This window comes from Schistocerca cancellata, chromosome 3 (genome assembly GCF_023864275.1).
Source record: "Schistocerca cancellata isolate TAMUIC-IGC-003103 chromosome 3, iqSchCanc2.1, whole genome shotgun sequence".
In the NCBI taxonomy this organism is placed as follows: Eukaryota; Metazoa; Arthropoda; class Insecta; order Orthoptera; family Acrididae; genus Schistocerca; species Schistocerca cancellata.
In genome coordinates, this window is record NC_064628.1 from 867,243,539 (window position 1) to 867,257,202 (window position 13,664).

The following is a 13,664-nucleotide window of genomic DNA, read 5'->3' on the forward strand; positions in this document are numbered from 1 at the left end:
TTGTGAGCTGAAATCCCACTTCTAGGATGCAGAGGTGTGCTGGCGCCAGATCAAGCCCACCAGCAGATTAACAATGAGGGTCAGTGAGGATGTGGTTTTTAGATATTTTCCCACATCCTACTAGGTTAATATTGGGCTGGTATCCAAATTCCACATCAGTTACATGATTCACAAACATTTAGAAAACTCTTGTTCACTTTCACATGAATAACACTACAGACAGACAGTTGGGGTGCACAAATTTCATCTGGGGGTGGGGGAGGGGGGAGGTGAAGTACCAGTATGGTGACAGGAAGGGCATTCAGCCACCCCTTAAATTAACCATGACAAAACTGCTCGAACTATGCCAACCCTGCACCGATGTGATACAAAGGCAGAAGAAAAAGAAGAAGATCTACCTAATGCATTTCCACCACGAGTGGGCTTCTGAACTATTATAAGCAGAATTGAGGGGAGGCATGTAGTATTGTTTTGCAGGATGCCTCATCACGCCCAGCACTTACAAAACTGTAGTTACCCGTATTGGCTGCTGGGTGATAATAGTTGCCTTCTGCAGCAGATTACATCCTGTATCCTCAGTGACTGCTGAATGCTATCTTCAACATGTTGAATGAGCCTTCCAGGCATACAAATTATTATATAAGAATATACAGCCTACAGTTGCAGGTTAACTTTATCGTTTACCTAGGTTTCAACATTAGTAATAACGTCTTCTTCAGAACCTGCAAAAAGTTAATATTATAATGTGCTGGTAAATTATATTAGATATGGTCATCCTACAGGATGCAACATGTAGTACTTACATAAAATATTACTTAAATGTTTGCCTAAAACAAGCCATGTCCTAAGTCAACTTTATAAAACTTGATGCATAACCATAAGGTTTTGTCACTTCTATTAAACAAGCTGTAGCAAATTCACTTTAAGCCCATTGTATGGGCCTTGTCATGTGACTAGAGACTGCGAGGGCTTCACGGTCTGCCTCACAGAGGGCAGCGCGCATGCGAGAGATGTATAGAATCAAACTCTTATTACGCACGTGTCAGATAACATTTTTGCTATGAATTAATTTTATACTTTACTATTGTAAGTTAATTACAGTATCCAGCATGACTACGTTTTACATTCTACTACAGAGCCTTATAAACTGACCAACAAATCTCGTATGAACATCTGTAGGAAAGGTTCTATTATTACGATAAAGTTAACCTGCAACTGTAGGCTGTATATTCTTATATAAACAATATCAGTTGCTGTCGCTGCATAAAAATATTAAAAAATACAAATTATTGACAGTATTTTCAAACTGCTAAAAATTAAAAGACCCCTCCCCTTTTGCACTTGCTTCTCCCTGTCAATGGACACAACAGGCTTCCCAACAGGTAATGTGTGCCTCACAGGCTCAGTTGCACTTTAAGTAGACGACATCACCCCTGAGTTTTTACTGATCCCTGCCTCCTCTGTGCAGAGCCCCTACACCTGCCAATGACACCACCCGCAGTAAAGTGTACGAGTAGTAATAGGTACTGTACCTCTTGTAGAGGGCATGGTATCTGCAGGAGAAGATAGTACTTGAGGTACCTTAGGTATTTCTGTTACATGCCTTTAAGTTGCCATCCAAACACACACATTCACAACAGCTTCCAGCTGCTTGACAAGATTCAGGGCTGTTTCCAGCTGCTTACAAACAGCAAGTAACTCCTACTGTGCTACAGAGTGTGTTGTGCCTGATGCAATGTTTACCTGAACACTAAACAAATTACTTTAAATAAATTCTGCTGATTCTCTTTTAATTCTTGCATCTGTTATGCCACAAGGATTAACAATTTACATGAGGATTCAAGTGACTGTTACCCCCATAAAGAGATTTCCTGTTAGAAGAAGAGAAAAATGTTGGACAAAATTTTTGAATCCCTAGGCTAGTTGGAACCTCGAGGCTGGATTTTTTTATATTTAAAAAAATTGATAATATATTTACTAAAAAACCTAAAAACAGCAGAAATTTATGACAATATTATGAGAAGGAAAGTTGCTACTCGCCATATAGTGGAGATACTGAGTCGCAGATAGGCACAAGAAAAAGATTTTCACACTTAAAGCTTTCAGCCAATGGCCTTTGTCAACAATAGGCACACATAAACATGCACATGTACACACAAACTCACACAAATGCAACTCACACACATGACTGCAGTCTCAGGCAACTGAAACCACACTGCCTGACAAATGCAAACAATATGTATTATTGTCCGAGAGGGGAAACCGAATATATAACAATATGTCAATTCTAATATGCACAGGACATAGCTGACTTCATAAGACCTTTGTTTATATTGCATTCCCACAACAAACTGTCAATAAGCAGAAAAAGATAGAAATATTGCACTAATTATGTGATTATGTGAATATTTGAATATTTACACTGCAGTTAAGGATAAAGTTTCCAAATCAGATAGCGCTGCTGAATCTTGTAGAATGTGCAAATATAACTTGTAATCATCGAGTTATTATGAAACACATTATGTATGTCACTTGGACACTTCTGAAAATTCTCAAAAAGGTACCTTTTTTTGCTTACATCAACACTGAAATTAGGCACAATAATGGTCTGCATAAGGACAGTACTGCCAAAATTTTGTAAAGCATGAATGTAGACTACATCTGATGATATAGTGGGAAATATGTTTTCTGCAACACTAATTATTTGAAAATACATACTATACAATGACATGTGCACAAGTTTTGATACATTCAATGAAATATGATGGGGAAACAACATGAAAAGCACAGTTAAATACTACAAAAATGTTTGGATCTAGATTTTTGAAGAGAATTTCTCTAACACCCATGAAATCAGGTGTACACAAACCAAATACTGAAATTCAGCTTATACAGTTACGTAAAGGTATGGATTCCCACTTAGCTGATTTTGTGCGAACCTTCCACACCAGTGTTTCAAAGATGAGCATTTAGTATCAGATTATTCCACTAAAAAAATCAATTATTGTGGAGCACAATGGAGTACGGGGTAAGATATTTTTGGTAAAAGTTACAATTAGCTCATCCAAGAGAACAAAACTAGTCTTTCTAATGGATCGACCATCCAGAGAAAGCATCGTTACAATGCTAAGACTAGTACCTCATGATTTGCTTTTAATTCATTCGTACCACAATTTGATATACTCATTGTATGAAGTTAAAAGAGAGCTGCAATTTTTATTTTCCTAGAACAGCTCAGTCTGATCTCTGTTATAAAAGTTGCAAGGCTTTTTTTCAGACCATCTATATATTTCTTTACATTTGTTCCGAGAGTCATCATGTCCTCCATGTTAAGCATCACCTCCATTACAGCTACAATCATTACAAGAACTGGATGTCTCTCGAGGAAAATGTTCACAGTAAATATATCAGAAATCTTTCAATACTTCTGCATCCTGAAATAACCTAAAAGAGCAAGTGTGCAAGTAGGTCACTCAGAGCATAACGATGCAGCTGATGCTAGACAGTGCCACTCAAAAATATGAAAAATCACATTTTACACATTACAATACTAAACTAGAATTTGTTCATCATATGTTTTAGCAATAGTAACTGTTGCTTAAGTTTTGCCCTAAGATACAGTTGACAATCTCAAAAACCCTATCCACAACTTCCAGAAAAATACTGTCATCCTCTCAATGATTTCCAAACCCCTACTGCACTCCCATCCCATAACAATGTCACAGTCCCTCTATTGCTTTTCCATTCTGCCCTATTTCATTCATAGTAGCCTTTTCTAACCTCTTCCTCTTAACCTGATCCTCCCCTTCCCCATTTATATTTTTTTCTCTACACTTCACCAAGCAGTTCCCTACCTCGCAGCCTGACATGGTGGCTGTCACCACCCCTCCAACACCCATATGTTCCCCACTTGTATTTCCTATTCACTCACTTTCCTGCTGGTTCTTCCAAGACCCTTCCAGTTTCATGTTAGACACTCATTAAGATTGCTAATAACTTCAGTCAGGCTGCAGCACCTGGAGAAGTTAATGACCATGTTTATATGAGTTGAGCATGTGTGTTAGTTGTCTTTGAAGGACTTTGTATTAAAGCTAAGCTATTTTTTTATCCTACATGCTTGTCTGTTGTTCAGTGACTCTTCTATATGATGAGTAGTGTTCCATCCAGATACACAAGTATTATTCTTAATAATTACGTCATTCAACTGGAACTTGCCATCATCATACAACAGCAAGAGACAACCATACACTAAAAAGAATATTACAATGAAGGTCGCTTTACCTCTGGACATCCACTACAAGTTTTTGTCTTGCACTCAGGAACACCATTCAACTTGCAAACACATGTTTCACATTTCTCGGTCTCATATATTTTACCAGTGGCGTAACTGCAATACAAAATTACTGGTAAACACATTAATTCTGATAAGACAAATAAAAGATATTCATTATTTAGACCACTATGCAATACATTAAAGTCATACAGTGACCAGTATATTTTTTCTCAAAATTTATAGTTACAATAAGTACACTTATGGCTTGTATGTGGCCCAGACGGACAACTAGAATAGTACCACAAAAAATTAAGTCAAAGAATAACTTTCTTACACATTGAAAGTATACTGTATAATGGAATCTGAGAAGGGAATAATATATGTGAGGATGGAGGGGGTGGGGAGACAGCATCATTTCAGTCAGTTCAATTGCAGTATTTTTGTTCTGTGTAACTCTGGTGGTTAGAGACCAAAAGAGAGCTTAGGAATGTGTAGCTCATTTGAGAAATATGCTATGTTGGTGCATGAGATGATGGGAAACTGATACATAAAAATGGTCTGACTTTCAACTGACTGGACACTTAGTACTACACCCATATCAAAGTAGATTGATTGCATTGCAGACTAAATAACGCAAGCAACAATATCCTTATGGAAAAGATATTGATTTAGTTTGAGTACTTGTATTTAAATCTACACAGGTTGGATAGAGATTAAATGATAATGAAACTGAAAACAAAAAAATTAAATTGTCTGGTCACTGAGTAATCTTCCAGCTTGGCAAGATGATATCAATTTTAGACAAAAGATATGAATAATGCCGTTTGAGCTGTTCATGGGATTTGTGGCCACCATAACTATTTAGAATGAATTTTCCTTTTTACCTAAAGTGACTACCTGTGGGGAAGGAAAATAAAGTAAGAATAATGGTTTGTGGTGTACTTTCCCCCTGAGAGACAATGATGATAGTCAATGTTACTACAGTCTAATCAGAAAATTGACTACAAAAGAATGCTTTCATTGATGTTTCCAAATAAAAGGAAAGCATTTATGACACTAATAATGTAAGTATTTTGCCATTTGTTACTATTTTTTGGACAATTAACTTACAAAGTCAGCTAAGTAATGACGATATGAATCATATTTGACTAATTATCAGGTTTTACATGATAAAGAAAGGGACTAATTGTGTAAAAAGAGAACTCATTATAATTTAAATACAATAACAATTCAGGAATGGCAATACCAGGCAGATAATCAACGAATTTTATTCACAGAAAGATGGTTTTTATGGAGTCTCAGTCTCAGCTGTAAATACATTGAAATATTTCTTAAGCATGCAAATAAATGTTTACTCTGCAGCAGAGTGTGCACTGGAGTAAGTGATGCTGTGAGAGCAGGCTGTGTATAGTACATGTATAGCTAAGTCAGTAGAGCATTTATCCATGGAAGGCAAAATCTCCTGGTTCATGTCTTGATCTACTGCAGTTTTGTATTGCCAAGAACTTTCAGTTCTTAAGTTGTTTGGAGACTGTAAGTTGTGTTTTAAAACACTACAGAATACAATAATTTAATTATTAATAGTTTTTAAATATTTTGGGTGATTTTGCATTGACTTATTTCACTTAACAGGGGAGCTATGTAGGGAGACAAGCCTCTCACAGCATCTCTCACAAATGCTTCTGCTGCTGATTGATGATCAGTTTAGTTTAAGACCTTGATTCTGCGTGCACCATGATGTCAGATGAAGGTGGTCATTCACACTTGATACAGCAGTAGAAATGTACTTTGTGCTGTGCAGTAAATATGGACATAATAACATGTGTAACATAACACACGTCAGACAAAGGCACATGCTGTGGGAAAAACAGTCATGTGAAGTTCCATAGCAGACAAACAAAAGGCCTCTGAGGAGCGAATTCTTTTGTAGCTGCTATTATATGGCTTTGTCTCTATCAAAGAACTACGACCACCACTGTGATTTACACTGACTAATTTAGGTTTGAAGTGCTTCAACTTATGAATGTGTTGTTCCCATCACTGTTAAGCTTAAAGGAACTTTGCTTACTATCATACACAGAATAGATGTGCGCAGTGAATCAGTAGTGATTGGAATTATACCAATTTCAATCATGAACTATCACATATAAATTTCTATCTGGAACTATGGCTATTATTAATGTCCATTAACAACTATTACTATTTGGCGTCCTGGAGCAATGATCAAATTTTAATCTGTTGCTACAGAAGATTATTGTGTTCAGTAGATGCTGTTGGTCCTAAAGTCAGGACTACAACAGGCTGGTGCTTAGATACACCTGAATGTCATCAACATATAAGTGGTAGCTATAAACATGTAGCACAGATGAAATATCATTTATATATAGTACAAAATGCAATCAGCTTGGGACAGAACCTTGGGTGTCTACAGTGAGCGCATGTTCCCATAATGACTTCTCTAACAGAGACAACTCATTGATATGTTGTTTACAGATATCTCTCAAATTGCAATATATTGAGGAACTAGGCACAGTGGTTATCACACTGAACTCACATTCGGGACAATGACAGTTCATATACCCATCTGGCAATCCAGAGTTAGGTTTTTCTTGACTACCCCAAATAGCTTAAGGCAAATGCCGGGGTGGTTCCTTTAAAGGACATGACTGATTCCCTTACCATCCTTCCCTAATCCAAGCTTGTGGTCCATCTCTAATAATCTCATTGTTGACAGGATATGTTAAGCTTTAATCTTCATTCATTTTCCTTTGAAGTGCAATACTGCAGTTTGAGAAATTTTGATGTTTCATTTTCACAGATAATATATTGAAATCAGCAGTGTCAGAAACCTTATTGAAATAAAGCAGTGTTACAATGCTTGCTTCACCACACTCATTCATGGCATGCTTGAGGTTGGCAGTCACTTTAATTAATGAAGTTGATGTGCTATCATGTTTTTGGAAGCCTCATTGATATTTATACAGGATAGTACAAGTTTCAGGGTATTCATCAGTTGTTCGTTATCAATAAACTCTTAGGCTTTACCTACCGTGAGAGACATGTAGTTCAGCCAATACTTGCATTACAGTTTGCTCCTACTCAATAGCATATGCACCACTAACAACAGAGAGACAGAAGATGTCTGTGAGAACTGAAATTACAATATCAGCAGCACTTTTTATCATATTTATACTCATTCCATCATTATCTACTGCCTCAGAACAGATTATCATGACTCCTTTATGTACTGGGTGTGTAGAAACAACTTTTAAGAAAATCGTGCCAGTCAGGAAATTGCTATGTAGTGTGTGAAAATTTATTGTAACTTGAGAGCTGACTGCAGTTCAGAGAAAATCATTTAATTTCTCTATAGCAGCCTGAAAAGCAGGATCACATTTTGCCTTTCCTAAATCAGAGATATATTGTTTTTTCACAGAGCTACAGTATTTGATTCACTGTGTACAACATAGCAGGACTGCCTGACTTTGGTGCTGTGCAAACTTTGCTTTGTTTGTTCCGCAGCTTCCTATATACTTAATAAAATTCAGATGTTGAATTTCATATGAACCTTCTATGTGCAGAATCTCATTTATTAATTTGGCATAATTCCATAGTCAGCCATGGACCAGTAGCTTTCTTTACTTTAGCAGAATGTGGAAGGCCATGTTTTTCATAAAGTGCGGTATGTCTGCTACTGAATTCCTGGACTTTAGCACTTAAGGTCAGATTATAGCTTGTATCCTGTCATTGAATATCATACCTAGATAGTTCTTTGGTAGAGCATCATGGTTAATATATTTTATGTTTGTGTAGGGAAGTAGGTTAGGTTTTTCTCTGGTTGTCTGTGTGGAGTACATTAAAAACATGGTTTCATGGGTAAAAAGGACTGGATGAGAAGTCTGACACATATCATTTTATGTGGCCTCTTTATTGCAGCTATATCAATTAGGGTGTAGGTATGTGATCCAGAGGTGTAACATGCACATCATTAGAGTCATCTTATGAGAGTTTTGCTGCATGTCTGTATTTGTGTCTCTCATAATGATTACATATTTGAACTGTGACGCTAGCAAGGACAAGGCTGATTGGAAGGGTGATACCACAGTGATTCTGAATGGTTTATACATTGCTCTGACTAAAATTTTATGACTACATACATATATTTTGAGAAACCAGAAGTCTGCTTCTCTTTCACCATTTGCATCTGACATACTTACTATTTTCAGTTTTAAATCACGGCAAACATATAAAACTCCACCACTGCTACAATGAGGTATGCAATCAACTTTTAGAAGTGTATAATCTGTAAGATGAAACAATTGAAACTCGGGATAGAATATCAACAATGTAAGGAAAAGATAGATTGCTACTTACCATAAAGACAACACGTTAAGTTGCAGACAGGCACAGTTAAAAGACACTTACACATTAGCTTCCCACAACAGCCTTCATCAGAAAGAGAAAAAGAAAGAGAAAAAAAAAACACACATACACACACACACACATTCATTTACACAAAAGCACACCTCACTCACACATGATTGTCATCTCCAGCATCTCAAACCAGAACACAGCTGTCATGTGGTGTGGAAGCAGCAACCTGGAGGGGGTGGGGAAGGCAAAGGGACAGAAGTGTAAGGGTGAGAGGATAGAAGAGTGCTGTCTGGCAGAGTGAGCAGGGACTGGACTGCCAACAGGTGCAGTGTTGGTAGGCTGTGGGGCAAGGAGTTTGAGAGGGAGAGGGAGAACAGAGCGAAAAAGGAAAGGAGTGGGTAAAGATGGGCAGGTGTGTCTGTAGAGGGTGACACACAAAGAGGGTGGGAGACAAGAATAAGGTGTGGGAACTATTAGGTGGAGGGTATGGTGAGAGTATACTACCACAGGTTGAGGCTGGGATAATTTTGGGAGCAGAGAATGTGTTGTAAGGCTAATTCCCATCAGCGCAGTTCAGAAAAGCTGGTGGTGCAGGGGACAATCCAGATCGTTTGGGTACTGAAGCAGCCACTGAAATAAAGCATGTTACGTTCAGCTGCATGTTATGCCACAGGGTGATCTACTTTGCTCTCGGTCACAGTTTAGCGACACAGCCATGGGCACCTGCATGGTGCCCTCCAATGCAAACCTGTTTATGTATTATCTAGAGGAGACCTTCCTAGCCTCCCAAAATCTGACTCAGGTTCACTGATGACTCAGAGCAAAGACACCTATCTTCATTTCTTCACAACCTGAACGCCTTCTCTCCCATCTGCTTCATCTGGTCCTCTTCAACTCAGCATGCCACCTTCCTGGACACTGACCTCTCTAACAGCTCGATCCGCACCTCTGCTGACCGTATTAAACCCACCAACCACTAATAATACCTGCATTGTAACAGCTGTCATTCCTTCCACCCCAAAAAGTGTCCCCCCCCTCCCCCATACAACCTGGCCAGCTTGTAGCAGTGTATCTACAGGGACAAGAACGACAAGAACACCCCTGCGCAGTATGCTGAAGGTCTCACTAACGCCTTCACAGGCAGGAACTATACCCCAGACTTAGTCCACAAACAGATCTCCCATACCATTTCCCTTCACATCTCCAATCCTCCCACCACCTCAAGAACCAGCCATAAAGGAGTGTCAGTTCATCAGCCGGTACCAACCCAGACTGGAACAACTGAACTACATCCTCTGTCAGGGCTTTGATTATCTATCATCGTGCCATGAAATGAGGGACATCCTACCCAAGACCCTTCCTACCCCTGCTAAAATGGTATTTCATTGCCTACCAAACCTCCACAAAATCCTAGTCCGTCCCTATGTCACTTCCAATCCCAACCCCTTGCCGCAAGGATCATATCCCTGTGAAGACCCAGGTGCAAGACCTGCCCAACCCACACTCTCAGCACTTCCTGTTCTAGTCTTGTCACAGGCTCATCGTAGCAATCAGGGGTGAGGCCACCTGTGAAGGCAGCCAAGCCACATAACAGCTCTGCTGCAAACACTGCATAGATTTTTATATCAGTATGGCTATCAACCAGCTGTCAAATAGGATGAAAGGCAACCTCTACACTGTGGCCAAGAGCAAAATAGACTACCCATAGAACAATATGCAGCTGAACATAACATGCTTGATTTCAATGGCTGCTTCACTACCTGAGCTATCTGGATTCTCCCCTTCAGCAACAGCTTTTCTGAAGTGCGAAAATGGGAGATAACCTTATAACACACTCTCTGCCCCTGGAATCATTACAGTCAATGTCAACCTGTGGTATACTGTCCACACACCCTCCACCTAACAGTTTCCAACCCCTTGTTCTGTCATATCTGCCATATTCTCATCCCCCACCATATTAGTGTACCGCCCTCTGCCAACACACTTGTCCACCTTCCCATGCTCCTTTTCTTTTTCACCCCGTTCCCCCTCCTCCTCCTCTGATCTGCTAGAGATGGTGGTTATGTGTGAGTGAGGTGTGCTTGGCTGTAGGAATGAGTTTCTCTTTCTTCTTCTTTTTCTGATGAAGGCTGCAGCCAAAAGCTAATATTAAGTGTCTTTTAACTGCACCTGTCTGCAACTTAACATGTCATCTTTATGGCAAGTATCAGTCTATATTTTCCTTACATTTTTAGTCTGTAAGATGAATAGAGTCCAAGGGGAAGTTTAGTTTGAACTATGTCTCTGATATTTTGTGATCTTGACAATGCCTTTGACTATGTGGATCAGAAAATTATGATTGGCAAACAGGAGTGCTATGGGTTGTGTCTAGTTACAGACTTGCATGTATGGATGGAATTTTACATTCATGGCAGAAAGTAGAGGTTTACACTGACAGACTGTCACAGGTATAGAAACACTGCAAGACTGTCACAGGTACAGAGCTGACCTCACAGTGTGAGAATACAAGATGTAGGGTCCTACAAGGATCACTACTGGATTCACTATTGTTCTTAAATTACATAAACAATCTTACAATGACTTTAATTAAAAAACTGTAATGTTTGATTATGTCACAAGCATACTAATCACAAGCGCAAACTCAGATTTACAAAACACAACTCAGATGGTAGTTTAGTAAGCCTACAAGTGCTTCAGAGCCACCAATTTAAGTCTTAATCACACAAAGACTCATGTTATACAATTTCAAACAAACAAAAATAGCCAGCTAGCACCAGAATCATACATCAATGCTGATGCACTAAATGAAACATCCTCTGTGAAATTCCCTGGTTTCCAGCTGGATAAACAAGTTAAAATAGAGTTAACATTTAAATAAATGAACTATGAATCTCAGTTCAGCATGTTTTGCTCTTATAAGCATTTCCCATTGTATTGACCCACAGAAAAGAGTTTTGGTTTATTTTACATGTGTTTGCTCATAGAATTATCTTCTGGGGAGGTACACTTAAAGTAAGTAAAGTGTTTGTTCAACAGAAACAGGCAGGAAGAATGTTATGTAAAGCAGATAACAATACATCTTAAAGTAGTCTTTTTAAGGATCTTGGACTTCACACTCTCACTTTCCAATATATTTGCTCCTTAATGGTTTTTGTTGATAACAATGAAAAAGAGTTTCAGCTGAACTTTGATGTACACAATCACAAAAAAGAGCCAAAAATAATTTTTTTGTAGCATTTGCCTCATTGTGTAGGTCTCAGAGGCAAGTTGTGTAACCCAGTGCAGGTATATTCAGCAACTTAACAACTTCCCATTTAACACAAAGCAAGAGATTGTAAACCCCAGCCAGTTCAAAACAAAATTGAAAACATACTTCATTAGCCATTCTTTTCACAAATTATCTGAATTAGTAGAATCAAAGGTTGAAAAGTCCTGTTAGTTACATAGCAAATTTCCTTGATTAAATTTAACGGTCATAAACATGGATATAACTAAGCAGTTGATGGATAGTTTATTGTTAATATAGTGCACAAATTAAGTTTTTATGATTTGCTTGTTGTTGTTGTTGTTGTCGTGGTCTTCAGTCAAAAGGCTGGTTTGCTGCAGCTCTCCATGCTACTCTATCCTGTACAAGCCTCTTCCATGCTACTCTATCCTGTGCAAGCCTCATCATCTCCCAGTAATTACTGCAACCTACATCCTTCTGAATCTGGTTAGTGTATTCATCTCTTAGTCTCCCTCTATGATTTTTAACCCCCCCCCCCCCCCGTCCCCTCCCCCTCCCCACACACACACTCACTTCCCTCCAGTACTAAACTGGTGATCCCTTGATGCCTCATAATGTGTCCTACCAACCAATCCCTTCTTCTAGTCAAATTGTAACACAAATTTCTCTTTTCCCCACCTCTGTTCAGTACCTCCTCATTAGTTACATGATCTACCCATCTAATCTTCAGCATTCTTCTGTAGACTTGATTTGCTTATCTTTTATGAATAGATGCCTTAACTAATTTCACATCTCCAAAGGCCCCCCTTTTTTATGGAATTTGGTGAATTAATGTGTAATATGATGCCTGAATAAAGCAGCACCAGCAGTCACCAGGATACATCTATTGCCAATAACGGTCAGAGAGATTGCAATATGCTGATCACATGTCCCACAATAATAGATTGCTCCTTGTATTTACTTAGTCCTAATCCTACATGTATAGAATATATACAAGGATAGTGGATGTGGTATAAACACAAAAAGTATAAAGTATAGTTTGTACTGCATTCCTAGGGACCAGATACGTAAGTAATTTAGCAGAGAATCACATGTACAACAAACATTAAACACAACATACAAAGTAGAATATTCATAATGCGTATTTATTTTTGTTGTTTGGTTTCTAGGTACTCTGTCAGACTGTAAATGAAATGGTCGATTAAATATGTCTTTAGCTCAGTCTTAAAACTACTGAGTTTACTTACTGATTTAATATGGTTAGGCAGATTACTGTAAATTTTTATCCCAATATACAGAGTGTCTTTTTGCAACAATGATGTTCTCACCTGCATCATATGAAGATCAGATTTTTGTTTTGTATTGTTTGCATGTATGTCTTCGTTTTTTTAGTAAGACATCTGGGTGTCTGTCAATATATTGTTTTATTAAAACTAATGTTTCATATATAAAAACGCAAGGAAGAGGAAGAACTGACATTTTTTAAAGTATGGGTCTGCATGATTTGCTATTGTTTACCACTTTAAAATTCTTAATATTCTCTTTCGCATCCTGAAAAGTTTCATATTTAGTTACAGAATCACATATGAGTAGTATACATTTAACAGGCTGGCTTTACTGCAACAACTTTTTAAGATCCTCATCATGCAGCGTGTTTTGCTTAGTTTTCTTTGTAGATATTCAATGTGTACCTCTCATTTTATGTTGCTCTGGAGTCAGAGTCCCAGAAATTTTGTGCTGTCAAAACTGTCAAGAACACTGTCCCTTAGTTCTATTTGTATATTTGGGTGG

General features: G+C 38.2%; 1 protein-coding gene across 1 annotated transcript in view; it reads right to left on the reverse strand.

The window, feature by feature from the left end:
* The window catches only part of LOC126175921 (hemocytin), a 486,280-nt gene that overhangs the window by 151,922 nt on the left and 320,694 nt on the right, over nucleotides 1–13,664 (reverse strand). The window contains exon 49 of the mRNA XM_049922991.1: nucleotides 4,282–4,387. Coding sequence (XP_049778948.1) covers nucleotides 4,282–4,387 — 106 coding nt within the window. The remainder of the gene's footprint in view (nucleotides 1–4,281; nucleotides 4,388–13,664) is intronic.